The sequence below is a fragment of the Megascapheus bottae genome, chromosome 3, assembly GCF_031878675.1.
Source record: "Megascapheus bottae isolate mThoBot1 chromosome 3, mThoBot2.hap1, whole genome shotgun sequence".
NCBI classification, from domain to species: Eukaryota; Metazoa; Chordata; class Mammalia; order Rodentia; family Geomyidae; genus Megascapheus; species Megascapheus bottae.
The window spans coordinates 24,642,834-24,659,018 of NC_143511.1; the positions used below are offsets into that span (position 1 = coordinate 24,642,834).

The 16,185-nt window shown below is 37.9% G+C and overlaps 1 protein-coding gene across 1 annotated transcript in view; it reads right to left on the reverse strand.

Moving 5' to 3' along the window:
- Positions 1-10,662, reverse strand: part of Cfap95 (cilia and flagella associated protein 95) — a 55,663-nt gene extending 45,001 nt beyond the window's left edge. The window contains exon 1 of the mRNA XM_090329067.1: positions 10,383-10,662. Coding sequence (XP_090185193.1) covers positions 10,383-10,549 — 167 coding nt within the window. The 5' untranslated portion in view covers positions 10,550-10,662. The remainder of the gene's footprint in view (positions 1-10,382) is intronic.
- Positions 10,663-16,185: the final 5,523 nt, after the last annotated feature.

The window sequence follows — 16,185 nt, forward strand, 5'->3', positions numbered from 1 at the left end:
CTTTATCAAAGCTCCAGAGCCAGTGGGGGAAAATCTGAACATATTACATTCTTTGTAATGTGACTTTAACATAAATCAAATCTAGCCAGAGACAATCTTTGCAAATTATTTGGATTTGTCAGAGGATTATTTAACACAAAAAGAAAAAGTTTCAGGTAAGGGGCCAGGAGTTTGGCCTAGTGGTACAGTGCTTGCCTAGCATGCACAAAGACCTAGGTTCAATTCCTTGGTTAACACATACACAGAAAAAGCCAGAAGTGGTGCTGTGGCTGAAATGGTAGAGCATTACCCTTGAGAAACCTCAAGGACAGTGTCCAGGCTCTGAGTTCAAGTCCCAGAACTGGCAAAGAAAAAACAGGTAAGAGATTTATGGTCCAAAAAGAAATGTATTAATTACCTGACTATGAAACAGTAACACCTGTACACATCATCTTTATAATAACAATTTAAAAAGCAGGCAATTAGTTCAGACTATTTTGCAGTACTGAAAATTGAACTCAAGCTTGCTAAGCAGGCAATCTACCACTTGAACCACTCCTTTGGTATAGTACATACTCCTTTGAAGTCTGTAAAGAATGTCATGATAGTTTAACCTCCAGTCGATTTTCTACAATGGCCCATTGATTCATAAGAATGTATTCCCACAAGAAAAGCAGGTGCTACTGGATTCTGAAATCTTAGGATTATTAGGATTCTTAAGAGTGGGAATTCACTTGCTCTAACTGAGTTAATGGATTTATTACAGATTTTGCTCTCCCTTGCTTATTGTGCCAGCCATTTAAAAACAAGTTAACCTTTGGGTATGGACTCCAGATGCATGCCAGCTGAGCTGTTAGATTCTTCCTAAAGATCTAAATCACAATTCTTGCAATCACATACTCTACATCACAAAATATTCTGAAATAAGAAATTCCAATACATATTTCCAAAGAGTAATTCTCTTGTCAGTTGAAAACCAGAACACCATGCTTCAGAAGTCTCTGGAAGATCCTAGGGGCTAGACAAACTTCCTCTAGGAAATTTTATCTGATCCAAAAAGCTAAGTTAAATGCTTCTCTAGGATTCTTCCAAAACACCCTACCTATCTTTGATTATACGATGAATCACAATGCATTGAAATTGGTCAAGTGAACCCTCCCCACTGTTGACTCACAATAATGTCTGATGTCCTAAAGACAGAGAGGCCAGCCACTATGATATACCTAACCCAGCAAAGTGCCACTAACATACATGATAATGACTCAATACATATGTTTTTAACCCTGTGTTTTGGTGTGTGTGTGTGTTGGTGTATGTGATGTTAAAGATCCAACTCAGACCCTACACATGCTAGGAAAGAACAGAGCTATAGCCACCTTTAGTAAATACATTTTAGAAAGAGTAGTTCACATTTTCACATTCATTAAATAGGTCCTTCACTCATTAACTAGAAAGGAAATAATGGGAGAAAATAAACTGACTAGAAGAAAATAACTTCACTTAAGCTCCCAGATGCCCAGTTCAAAGTTTTTCTTTTTCTTTCTTTCTTTTTTTTTTTTTTTTTTGCCAGTCCTGGGCTTGAGCTCAGGGCCTGAGCACTGTCCTTGGACTTTCTCAAGGCTAGCACTCTACTACCTGAATCACAGCACCACTTTTGGCTTTTTTCTATGTATGTGGTACCAAGGAATCGTACCCAGGTCTTCGTGAATGCTAGGCAAGCATTCTACCATTAGGCCAAACTCCCGGCCCTTCAAAGTTTTTCTAAGTGTTTACAAATTATTATTTTTATTTAAAGATATTCTTCCTCTCACTTTCTACAAAATGATATTAAGTTGTTTACACTGTTATTCAGCAATAAATAACATTATATTTATTCTTCCATTTAACTTAACCAGGTACAATTTGATTAGCATCTAATTAGTATCTCAACAAAGAAACATTTTATATATTCCAGTCAATTAATTATCTTTGCTAATGAATCAAAACTTAGTTAAACCAGTCATTAGTGTGACTAATGACAACTAAAATTTAATTTCAAAATGGAATAAAGGAAACAGCAATACAAGATTATAGTAGCTATCAATAATAATCACACAATATTCAGGTTCAATCATAATTTACTTTTTCAAAGCACCATAGAAACATACTCACCTCATTTATACATGATTTTTTTCTTTACATGTAAATGGAATGTGTGTGTGTGTGTGTGTGTGTGTGTGTGAGAGAGAGAGAGAGAGGGGGGGGGTAGGAGGAGGGGAAGAAGGAGGGAGGGAGGGAGTCTGTGTATGTGCCCTAAGGCTTGAGCTCAAGGTGTGTGCACTGTCCCTGAGCTTTTGTACTCAAGTGGTCTACCAGTTCAAGCCACAGCACTGTTTCTGGCTTTTTGGTATTTAATTGGAGATAAGAGTCTCATGGGCTTTCCTCACATGGCTGTCTTGAGCCACAATCCTCACATCTCTGCCTCTTGAGTAGCTAGGATTATAGATGTGAGCTACTGATACCAGACAAGGTCAACTTTTTTAACCTACACTGAATTGGTGCAGATTGGTGGGGGAGGGGAGGCTAAAGTCAAATTAACATCAGAAGTAGGAATTCCCCATATGTTAAGAGACATATACTACACTGTTGGTACACTCAGTGTTCAGAATTTGCGATTTCTTCTCTAGTATAGTAGCTACTTCTGAGATTATCGGCCTTGCATCCCACCTGGATATTCCCATCTTGCTCCACTGCCATTGGAGAGCTCCCTCGTTCTCATTTCATCTTGCCCACAGTTGATACCAAACAGATACTTCACACAGGATAGGAATCTAGCCTGTAATCTTTTTTTTTTTAATTTGGAACTGAAAATATGTTAAAGACAAACTTTCTTTGTGGGATAAAGATATAAATTATCAATTTGGAGTACAACAATCATGTTTCTCATAGTCTGTCCTAAGACAAAGCAAACCCATAACAGAGGAAAAGAAAATAAAAACGAAGTGATATCTGGTAGTGTCCTTTATTCCACCGGTCCAGTTGTATCTCTGCTCTCTTTATCTGGTAGCCAGCCATGCATGAATACTGGAGCTTTGTTTGTTCTATTGCTTAGGCTGGTACATATTGAGTATCTGTCACTTACAGTAGAAAGAATACTGATGCATGCACATAGAAAATAGTGGCTGTGGTAATGAGCCATTAGTTTGACGGTCTGAATGTCACTATATCCCACATTTTTCTCACCTCCTTTCTCAACCCCCTAGAAAAAGATCAGTGAAGTAAAAGAAGGAAAGCTTGGTGACTAAAAACCACAACAACAGCATTTTGATGAGATGGCGGCTGCGGGAAGTACTGTCTAATTGGTAGATGGACCAACGGATAGGAAGATGGTTCAATGACTCTTTCCAAATTGACTTGTGCCCATAATGAAATTTCTATTCTATATTTTTCATCTTCCAAGGGTTCATCTTGCACCCAAATTGTTTTATTTTCATAAATGTCAGTTCAATTGGGTAAGCCTTCCCACATAAAAATCATAACATCACTATTCTATAATTATTCATTCTGGGGAAAAATATTATTTGGAAATTATTTGGGAAAAATGATGAGAAGTTCCTAAAAGAGAAAAGTATTGAAAGAAAAATGTTGTAAGAACAAATAAGAGCAGCTTCTGAATTTTCTCACAAAATAGGAAATGAAGTGCCCCTCTCAGAAAAAAATAAAAGAAACTACTTCATTCAAAAGCCATTTGTGGATAGCATGAATCTATTGAGGAAGACAAACGTAGAACTAGATTAAAAATAACAGTGCGTAGGAGCTACTATTCTAGAACTTAGACAAGAATGAAGGGTAGTTAAACCAAATGAAGATACATAGCATCCTCCTCTTTACCTAACGTAAACTAGCAATTAAAAAGATTCTTTAAAAAGACTTAGAAGCCATTTGGAATGAGTCAGACTGAAAGAGATGAACTATTGTGTCTATATGCTGATCATTTAGAGAATGCTTGCTTTGGGGATAAAGCTATCGAAAATGAGATCCATGTTTTAAAGTAATTTTACTTTATTCTTTCTATGGAAACAATATATATTCTTTTAGGCAAATATAGAAGTAGCAGGGGGACAAAAAAGTACAAATAGTTCAGTAACCCACTATTCAGTAATGTTTTATTTTATGGGATGGATATTGTTCCAGTGAAAATACTCTCGTAACCAAAGAAAGGCTCTAGTGCACACTTGTTTAGGGATGTATTTATAAATATATTTCCAATATTTAATCATTATACTTTGCTGATCTCCTGTGAAAAATAATTTATGCTCTAATAAACAAGTCCTCACCCAATTCCACTACCAAAGGTCATGTAACTTGGTACTTTGCACCTACAGGTGGCAGGGAGGGATATAGAATGTGGAGGAAGAGGAGGAAAGACTGGGAAAGAATGGGCACTATTTTAAACTAAAACAATCTAGCAAAACTCAGAGAGATAGAGATGAGCTTTACTTGGCATGTTTGAAATGCTTCTCTAGTAACCAGTAGTTAAAATAAGTTTGGAAGATTAGCTTTAGAAGATAAAGTCTATCTATTCATCTGAGTTGTATGTGGGCTTTGAACTCTGCTACCCATTAGGAATAGTGAATACATTTCTGTAGCCTTAGTTTTCTGTTGAATCCTCAATTGTCTAAGTTATACCCACATAATATTATGAGTCTAGAACGTTTGTGTTAGGAAATAAAAATACCTCTTGAAAAAACAAATATCTCTTGCCCCTATACGAACTCAGTCTCCTTAATGCCTGCCGTCAGATTTCAGGGCACTATAAGAAGAAACAACACAAATTTAACTCTGGTTTTCAATTCTCCATTCCAAAATGGAAGCCTCATGTGTTAGCTTCTTCCAAAGTCACTTATGTAGAAGAGACTAGCATACTGCCATGTTGTCCTGGGGCCTTGGTATTACGGCCGTGCAAATCAACTGGTTTTAATATGTCCTGTGCTATAGTCTTTTACCTCAAGGTCTTTTAAAATTACATACTATAAGACTCTGACACGTAGTGAATTGTAACTTTTATTCATTCTACCAGCTTATCTGCTCATGTGTTTGATAAACACTCATGCAGTTCCCATTGTATCTTTATTCCTTACTCTAAGCCTTGTTCTTCTCACGCATTCTTCTTGCTTGACCATAAAATCTAATAGAAACTGTCTTTCTCCAGTTTAAATGATATGTTGTGTGCATGGAAACCATACAACCGAACTGTTTTCAAATGTGCACAAAAATAAACTTTCTTTTGTGAATCACGGGCCAGACTGGGCAGAAAAGTCTACAAGACTCTTATCTCTAATAAAGCTACTCAAAAAAAAAGGCCAAAAGTGATGCTGAGGTTCAAATGGTAGAATGCTATCCTTGAACACAAGGAGACTTGGGGACTGCATCCAGGCCTTGAAGCCCCAGGACAAGCAAAATAAACCTATGTTAAAGTTTAGACACTTGCTAGAAAGAAAGGCTCCAATGACATACAGCAAAGGGGTAGACTGCAATAGGTGGTTAATAAGTACTTTTTGTTTGCCTTTTTATCCTAGTTCTTAAGCATATGTTGGAGATGTAAGAAGATGGAATTGCTGCTTGATCAGATCTACAAAACTGTAGTTTGGCGGTATGTGAAGTGAAGGACTATAAATAGTGCCAGGTAAGTACTCAGGAAAACCATTGATTATAGACAGGAAGAATGTAATTATTTGTTTTATAGTTGAGCATTCTATCCTAGGGCCTTAAAACTGGGTTATCTCTCTCCACTGAAGGTGGAGTGCCTTAAATACCTATAGGGGCATCAGGTTCAGATTGCATAGTAAAGTAAAAATATGAAATGTTCTACTAAAATATTAGTTTCTCCTTTAGCTCTCATTTGTTATTCATGCCTAAATGATTTTTTAAAAATATTGTAAAACAATGAGGTTCCCCTAACCCATAATTGGATTTTTTTTCTTTCCCTTTTCCCTTTCCTTTCTGTTTTCCTTCTATAAGGGTATATTGGAAGAAATAAAATACTATGTTTAATTTAAAGTGTAGATAAGAAAGAAAATTAATTGAAATGACAAATACAGAAAAATTAACCTGAGTCTTTAAAATGGAATGTCACCATGGAGACCAGAACAGACAGTGTCTCCATGGAGATCTGAATGATTGGGTTTGTTGTTGTTTACATTGTTATCACTTGTTATCAGAGGTCAATTTTGCCAAGGATAAGCTAAGAGTGAGTGAGTAAATGAAGTGAATGAGTGAATGCAAGAATGAGTGAAAGTGTGAGTGAGTGCAAATTATTCTGGTTCTTATTATTCGATCAATCTAGTAAGTAGGAAGACATCTCAGGAGATAATTTTACCTCAAAGCTGAATTTCTAATAGAAAGGTCTGATGATGTGGGTCCACAATGCTACAGAAAGCAGTAGATGATTTCTAGAAAAGATGATTTGTGTCTCAGAAGCACCAACTCGGGATGAGGACAAAATGTTTCCACAGAGTTACTGCTCTACCCACAATGCAGAGGGGGCTCTTTGGCAATGTCTTACCCCAGATATGGACCAGACATCTCCTTTAGCAACAGTCCTCAGAGTATTTATTGATTCTATCTATCCATACACAACTATTGTTAATGCATATAGTAAAGCTAAGTCTTCTCTTGCATACTAGATAAGAAAGTAAAAAACAAATATTTCAACTATATAAACAGAAATAACACAGAAATTCTCACAGTTATAGGTTGACTCTATAGATAGAGTCACTTAACTGATTAAATCATTGAGAGGCCATGCAAATAGTGGACTATTGAGATTAATATTCATTGGTCAAATAATCAGTAGCACAAGGTATTAGCTAGATATCAGTAGTTCATACCTATAATCCTAGCTACTCAGAATGCTGAGATCTGAACTGTGGGGTTTGAAGCCAGCCCAAGAAGACAAATCGATGCAACTTTTATCTCCAATTAACCAGCAAAAAGCCAGCAGTGGGTGTAGCTCAAATGGTAGAGCACCAGCCTTGAGTGAAAATGTCAAGTGAGGTGCTGAGTTCAAGCCCAACTACAGCATAAGAGAGAGAAATTTTTCTCACTGAAATTATTCATTAGAAATTAGCATTGAATTTTCTTCAGCTTTGTTTTAGTATAGGTGTTTAGGGCTGGCTGGACACAGAAGGAATACAACCAGTTGCAGAAGCTGTTAATGTTTATCAGTTCTCTAGTCAATTCTCAACTTTGCATGTTCCAAATATTGATTATAAAACACTCTTTTAATGAATACTGGAGCATTTTTCCCTAGAGGAAACAGAGTAGGTTCCTGTGAGCCTCGATCATAATATATTCATTTACATATCAAAGTTAATACCAACAGTATTGTACTTCATACCTAAAGAAAACTTAACATTTAGGTTGTCTCTGTGAGGTACATCACAGCCTTCTTCTGCTTAGACTGCACTTCAACATGTTTGTGGGCCATTCTAACAACACACAGCACATACCCACAAGTAGCACATGCCTACAGAAAAGGCAGGATTGAACAGATTATGAAAAGGACATTTGTGTGCAGTATCAGAGCTAGAGCAAAAAGGTGGAGTATTTCTTTATCTTCATTGAGAACATGGATGGGCTGGGAGAGCAGGAGATTTTTGCCTTGCTGTTCTGTAGGCTTCCGAATGATCATGAATGTACCTCAAATGCTGACTTTGAGTTACAAATAAGTTGTAATTAATATGTGGAATCTGCAATTGATGAAGATCAACATCATTTGTCAAGTAAAGGAAATCATTGTTTTCTATAGAGCTATCTCTTATTATTCCATGGCATTGGCCTGTTCTTTTTAAGTCCTCTTATGGAGCTTACATTCTGCCTTCAAAACACAGCCAGAAGTGCACACACACACACACACACACACACACACACACACACACACACACACACACACACACACACACAGCATCCCTTCTTGATACCTTTACTTCATATACTCATCTCTTTTGCACAAATCAATTTACATAGAATGAACCAGCATTAGTCTCCTTACTGGATTAACATTTCTTGAGGCCAATGACCACATAAACTTTACTGTGTTTACTGTACTTCAGGCTAGATTGTACTTCACATACTATTCCTCATTGATCAGATGGTAATTCTATCACCAGCGTTTTTACAATGGCAGACACATAGCCCTAGAAGAGTCAGGTTACATGGCACTTCATCTAGCAGTAGGGTAGATATTCAGATTTAGAGACAGTGGTTTGGCCATTATGTTATGCTAGATAGTGTCCTCTAATATAGATGTTCTAGGCATGACAATAGGAACTTTATACAAATTCCCTCTGATAACTTTTGTGTTTCTGTCTCCATGTTCCAACATGTGAGCCAAGTGCATGGCACAATAAATGTTCACTGGGTTGAATTTCAATCTTCTTGCTTCTAAATCTTTTTTCTAGAACCAATAGTAGGAAAGCCCTCTGCATTTTCAAAAGGTGCTAGACTGATAATACAGTATTCCACTTCCCTTTCTCTCCTCATCAGAATCCTGTCTTATGTTACATGTATGTTCTCCCGGTGGATTTTCCTGTGTATGTCTGTGTTCTTCACAAAGCAAAACTGGTGTTATAGAAGAGGACAGAAACACTACATCTTTGCAAAAGATGTAGTAGTCCCTTAAGCAGTAGTTTCCAGTATTGATTTATATTACAACCCAAATCCTTATGAAGGAACAGAACCCAGAAGAGCTGTATTTTTCTTGAGGGTCAATCAGGAAAGTCCTATGTAAGGGTGAAACAGGGAATGTATCTAGCTCCCAGTCTTGCTTTGGGTCCCAAATCCATATCTTTTCACACTGTGTAGTCTGAGAGTCCGTGTTTGAGATGAAAAATACAGGTAGGGAAGTCAGCTTGTAAGAAAGCAGGAAATGGTCAGGCTTTAGGATGTTGGTGAGAGAAAAGCCAAAGGTGTCATACACATTATTCTCATAGCACATATGGCTGGAGTCAAAATTCAGTCATCTCTTTTCAAAGTCAAAGTGTAAAGTAGACAATATTGTGCCTTCTAATTTTTCTTTCTGTTCCACTCCCAAACAATTCCAAATACTCCAGAAGTAATCAGTGTCAATCATTTCTCAAGAAAAGTTGCCCCCCAAAAAGTCTACTTTCTTTTTTCCCAGTTATACATTATGATAGCATGGTCGCTGTATATTTATGAAAAGAAAAGAATCTCCACATAAATCTTAAACACAATTGTTTTTTCTTTCTTCTTCCAGTACTGGGGCTTGAACTCAGGGCATATGTGCTGTCCCTTAGCTTTTTTATTGCTGATTGCTGGCACTACCACTTAAGCCATACCTCCACATCTGGTAGTTAATTGGAGATGAGTGTCACAGACATTTCTGCCCAGGCTGGCTTCAAACTGCCATCCTCAGATCTCAGCCTCTGGAGTAACTAGGATTGTAGATGTTGAGCCACTGGCACCCAGCCTCTGAACCCAACTCTTAAATATGGAAAGTAGACAAATGCTTCCTGGAATCAGGCCAGAGCCATATAAATGAAGCTCCTGGAGGGAGGTCGGGAGTAAATTCCATCTTGGGGACAGACCAGGACTATTATACAATCCTTGTGGTCTTATATAGTCCTTGTATATTCTTTCTGTAGCACCAAGCTTTTCAGTTTTCTAACTGAACACAGGTACTAGATTTGTATGTGAATCTCCTGCTTTTAAATACAATCAACTCATTAAAAAGAAGAGATGTAAGCAGATTCTATGTCAAAAATAAATCTGTTAGGAGCTCTGGCTAGACCATCCAAGAAATCACTTTGGTAATTTTTAGAGATCGCCTACCAAAGCACTGGTGTGTCTCTCCCCACACCCCATACCCAGTCCAAGAAACTGCAGCCCCCAAAAGCTGGTCCTCTGAACAGATCCTTCTCTCCTGTCCACAGTCCTGGTCTTCTAACAGAACCCACTATTTCAAGAGGAAGTATTTGTTTCAGAAAGGTGACTTCTGGGCCAATGTGTGGTAATCTGAAACCTCTGGGGCAGCAAGTCTTTGTGTGTGCCCTGAGACCCGACTCTGCATAACTCAGTGCCCAAGGATAGTGCTCAGGCCTGAGTTCAAGCCCCAGGACTGGAAAAAAAAAATTATCCTTAAGCAGTTGCACAAAGGCAACATGTTCAACATGTCTGTTGGAGAGTACATCTTATTCAATGGCACCCTTGTTTTCCTTTCTCTCCTGTCATTTTTTCTTTCTCTTCTCTTTCTACTTTTTTCTCCTTTCTCTTCTCCACCCTTTTCTCATTCTCTTCGGTGCACTCTCCCCTCTCCACTACTCTTCCCTCTCCTCGTTGTCTCTCTCCTGCCCCATCTCATTTCTCCCCCAGGACCCAGGAGGAACTGGGAACAGGTGGCTCACCAGGAATGCACCAACACAGGCGGGGAGTATTTCTTGTCTTGGGAGCGGAGGGTCAGCGAGCCCTTCCGCTCCAGCAAGTCCGGGGGTCCGATCTCATACCACTGTTGCTTAGCCCATGGGGAGCTATTTACACTATCCAGACAGGCGGTGAAGACAGACTTCGGCATCTATCCTTCTTCAACCAACTAGGACCAAGATTATGCGTCCCTCGTCTCCTAAGCAACCAGAGAAAAGGGTGTTTGTCCACGTAGTGGGCGGAGTCAGCGGAGGGGCGGTTCTGTTCCCTTGGTCTCCGTAACTGTGAACAGAAAACTACATTTCCCAGAAGGTGAGTTAACTGTTGTCACGATGGAGGGGATGCTGGGAAATGTAGTTTTGCTGATCTGCCAGCCTTCTTTTAGGAGTAGCTGAGAAGAGTTTAGGAGAGACAGAGCGTCAGTTAAAGACTAACAGAACTTGAGCCCCAAACTGGCCTATTGAGGCTATCAGTGAAGAAATTATTTTTACTGTCCATCATTAGTTAGAACCATACCAGTGCATATTTCTTTCACTAACAGGGAGTGCGAGAGCCCCTTTCCGAATACTGAATTATGTCTTTTACAGTTTTTCTAGCTGTCAGGAGTAAGATTATTCAGGAAATCAGTTTAAAAGTTTAAGGATCCAAAAGTCCGGTTCCAACAACAGCTTCTCCTTCAACCTTCCTGAGTACCTGATTTTTTTTTTTTTCCTATGAAAGCAGAGGAGGGGGTCCAACTTTGGAGAGAGGTGAACAATGAATGTTGGGTCCTTAAGTCGATGAAAGCCTTGCCTCTAAAGGGCAATTTAAGGTCTCAGCATTCAGTAACGTGGGATCTGCCAAGATCACATCCTTGTATCTTTCTGACATTTTATGATGATGCAGATTTATCATAGTATTGTGTTACATGTTATATGTGAGAAAGAGATTTCAAAAGTTTATGGTCCTGCGGAATGGATCAAGAAACTGTGGTATATATGTAAAATGAAATTATGTGCCTCCATCAGAAAGAATGCTAATGTACCATTTGTGTGGAAATGGAAAGACTTGGAAAAAATTAAACTTAGTGAAATAAGCCAGACTCAAAGAAACATAGGTTGCACGGTTTCCCTTATTTATTGTGCCTATAAACCCACAAGTAAACACACTGGGTGGTGAAAGACTACGCCCCCCCCAAAAAAAACCCACTTGAACATGATAAATTATACAGAATTCTACATATGATAAACTCAACAGGACTCTAGACATTCACACAATGAAACCAAAGGAGGATATTCTTTGGAGAGGATCACAAAGGCTCAATAACTATGTGTATATGATCATGTAAAATGATATTTATCGAAATGAACTCCAAGAAATGGCAATTAGAGGTAATTTTGTTATTTTTAGTGTAGTTTTTTAAATCTCCTTTGTCATTGTTTTTTTTTTTTTTGTCAGTCCTGGGCTTGAGCTCAGGGCCTGAGCACTGTCCTTGGACTTTCTCAAGGTTAGAGCTCTACCACTTGAGCCTTAGCACCACTTCCAGCTTTTTTCTATGTATGTGGTACCAAGGAATCGAACCCGGGCCTTCGTGCATGCTAGGCAAGCACTTTAACCACTAGGCCAAACTCCCGGCCCCTGTCATTGTTTTTTATTTCTATCTTTTGTGTGTATGTTTTTCTGTTTGGGGACGGTAAAAGGAAGCACAGAAATGATGGAACAAAGGATGAACAAAAATGCAGTGATACCAGAGACTATGTTGAAAATGAATTATACAACTTGTGGGCGGGTGTGGGAGGAAAAACCTGTGATAAAGTGAGGGAAGGAGTCAAAACAGAAATATACTCCTCACCAATGTAACTGTAACCCCTCTGTACATCAGAAAGTAAAAATTAAAATTTTATGAGCCCAGTGCAGTGTCTCACTGTTGTCATCCTAGTTGCTTATGAGGCTGAGATCTGAGGATTGAGGTTCAAAGCCAGCTCAGGCACTAAAGACCATGAGACTCTTATCCACAATTAACTACTAGAAAACTGGAAGTGGCCCTGTGGCTCCAGGGGTAGAGTAATAGGCTTGAGCTGAAGAGCTCAGGGATAGTGCCCAGGCCCAGCGTTCAAGCCCCACTGCAGACAAAAAAATACATATGGTCTTGCCTTTCAGATGCTGTTGCATATCTGTGTAAAAAGGAAAAGTGTGTCTTTCATTTATTTTTTACTTCCCAAGAAAAGAGTATTTAACATGTTGAAATTTTTCTCCCCACTGTGAATTGAACACCTTGAGAGTATTACTGTGATTAGTCATTGCCAACATTCTTACACAATATGGTAATCTTTTGAGTATTGAATGAATCATTAAAAGAATGGATGATTAAATGAATGAATGAATGATGAATGAATGAATATAATGTTATATCTACCTAGGCTTCCAGAAATTTCGTGGATAAGAAGATTACATGTACAATAAAGCCTCCTCAAACTTAGGAACCAATTGAAATAATTTACACTACAAATCAACTCTCATTTATAAATGATATATTACTTCTATAAGTAATCATATTTCTCAAATTTGATTGCACACAACTACTAAGTGCTTTTCTGTGGCCTGTGGTACATAATATGGGCCCCTGCTTTTCTGACAGCTACAGTTCAACCACGGTATTTAAGAGCATATAAATTGTCCACTATTCCAAGCTAAGCATTTGCAGAGTGCTGATTGCTATTTTGGTTCTTTACTTTTTTTTTTTGCCAGTCCTGGGCTTGGGCTCAGGGCTTGAGCACTGTCCTTGGACTTTCTCAAGGCTAGAGCTCTACCACTTGAGCCTCAGCACCACTTCCGGCTTTTTTTTTTTTTTTTTTTTTTTTTGCTATGTATGTGGTACCGAGGAATCGAACCCGAGTATTCGTGCATGCTAGGCAAGCACTCTACCACTAGGCCAAACTCCCGGCCTCGGTTCTTTACTTCTTGAGAGAATGAAAAGAACATTAGAAGTTCATTTTAAGAGGGTTGATAAAATGCAGCAGGGATTCTCTCTAGACTTTCCACTATCAGCATGAGTAGGAAATTTTATTAAATATTCAGCACACAGTATTTTATAATTTAGTGATTCCCTTATTTTTAATATCTAATCTAGCTAAAAAGTGAAATTCTCTAGCAGAATTATCCATAACTATTATGATACAATTTCAGTATCCTGGCTTAGTAATGACATGCTCTAACATAAATATAGATTAGGGATTTCTTTAATATCCAACAAACTGGATATCCTTAATTATACAAAAACGAAATATCCATTTTCATATATGATTAAAGTGATTGGATTCTTCCTTTTCTCCCAAGTGCTTCTGAGGCATCTTCCTTGATCATTCACAGCTGGCAAGAATGAGATGACTTAGTTACCAGTTCTTATAAAAAGAGTAGAGCTTGAAATTAAGGGCAGAATTGGTGTGGTTTTCTTTGTTCTTCTAATATAATTGAAGAACTTCCTCTCACAGGAAAACGCTCAGAGGTGACGGGGAGCTGGTGTCTTCTTCCTCTTCCTGGAAGAGATGGATATTTTCCTATGCAAGTCCCACCCCCAGATGTACAGTGGATGGGTTGGTGAGGATCTGAGTGAGTGGATTTCCACAGAAGGTCAGGTGTACAGAGGAGGTTTCCGGGTGTTGATGAAATTTAACAAGCATCTTGAGTTGCCTAGTTACCACTCTTGGAGAAAGGGAACTCAGAGAAGAAGCTGGAAAACTCTGACTCTCAGAAGTAAAAAACATGAAAGGAAGTACTAGTCTCCTTGATTTTTTTTTTAGGATTAAATTTGATAAGGTCATTTAGTTGCTTTAGTATAAAGCAGATAAAGGAATTTTCCAAGTAACACTAATGATAGAGTTTCTCTAATCCTTGACTTAGCAAGTACATTCTTGATGACAAAGAACCATTAGGACCAAGCAGAGAAATTCTTGACCTCCTGCCATTCCAGAGGAGCATCTGGTTTGAACATCGGTGACTCCCAGGCTCGATGGTGTCTCTATGTCTTGATTCTACTTCCCTTCTCAGATGGTCACTGCTGGGACTAGAGAATCCTAGTCTTTCCTCCTCAATGAGGAATCCATAGGTGGAAGGGATAACTGGATTTCTAAAACATTTCAACATTAGCCTTTTAATTATATAGTAGTTATACAAATGGGCTTTATTGTGACATTTCTACACACACACAAACAATGAATCTCCTTCATTCTCCTCCACTTTCCTCTACCCCAACCTATTGCCTCTCCTTAGAGGAAACAAGTTCCACTATTCTATTTTTATATATCAACATAAAATTTTACTTCACAATGGAAGATCATATGCTTTCTTCCCCACAAGTATATGATTTTAGAAAAAGTGTGACTTATTCTCAAATAAAAATGTAAAGAAAAATATCACCACAAAAAAGTTCAAAAGTCTGTATCCAATTCTATCATGAATTGCAGTTTAAACATTTAAAAACTATCCTGAAATATGTTTTAAATTTTATTATATAGCATATGCTGTATTCTCCCCTTTCATTTCCCAGTGTCTGTTTTATTTGCTTTATACTGAGCTAAATTTTATTTCTGACTTATCCTTATTATTATTAAAAAACATATCATATTTTCTCCCAGTGTAGTTATGCATGCAGGGAATATTTTGCAGAAAAATTAATTTCCTTTATTTCTTGTCATATTATCAAAATGACTATTTTAGATGTTAAATGTTAATAATGACTTTCATCATGTTAAATATGTTAATGAAAGATTTCCTCATTGCTATGTCACAAAATTTCCTTCCACTATAGGATAAGCAATAAGTAGTTTTTCTGGATGCTTATACTTTTTTAAGCTATAAAATATTTATTTAACCATGAATACTATTTCAGCATTTGTTAAGGACACAACAATTATTTTTAAATTTAATTTGTCAAAATGATGTTCAGAGGGTTTACAGTTACATATGTAATGTAGTGAGTACATTGTTGCTCCCTCCCTCATCTTTCTCCCACTTCCAGTCCCCCCAACACGCCTCCCCCAAGCTGTAAAGTTCATTTTCAACATATTGTCTTGTGAGTATGGCTATTGCATTGGTTTACTTTGTCCATTGTCTCACCATTTTGTTGTTCCTCTTCTTTCTAATTCAGATTTTGGTACCCTATGTATTTTAGATAAAGATTTTTATTTTATATCAACAGAAAAAGAGAGAGAAGAAAAATTAGAGCGGAGAGAAAGAGAGAGTCATAGAACAAATTGGTCTTGAATTTAACTACTGGAACAGCATCATAGCCAAACTAGAAATGCCAAAGTTACTTCTTCTGCATTGCATGAACACAGAGGTATGAAAAAAGAGAATTGCTAGCCATATGAAAGAGTCAGGTAAAGGCTGAGAGAGCAGCTTGAGGGACCACAGTTCATGCCAACAGAAAAAATAAGGACCTCAGACCTAAAACTGCAAGCAAGTGAATTCCACTAGTAGCTGGAATGAACCTGGAAGGGATTTTTCTCCCTCCAGGTGTGAACATACGAACCCCAGCCAACTGACACAATGATTTTGGCCTTAGGAGAGCCTAACCAGAGAGCTCAGGATATGAATGGACATTATTTGAAGCCACTGTATCCATGCTAACTTGTTATGCAGCAGTATACGACTAAAATACATAGTAGTTGAGAAGGCATTATCTTTTTAAAAGGTTCCTAAAAATGATGAGTTATATCTTGAGTTATAGACACTATGCCTAATGAGCAGCAAATGCATGAGAGCAGTTATTGTTATCAAATAATCCTTTGAAGACAGATATAGTGGACC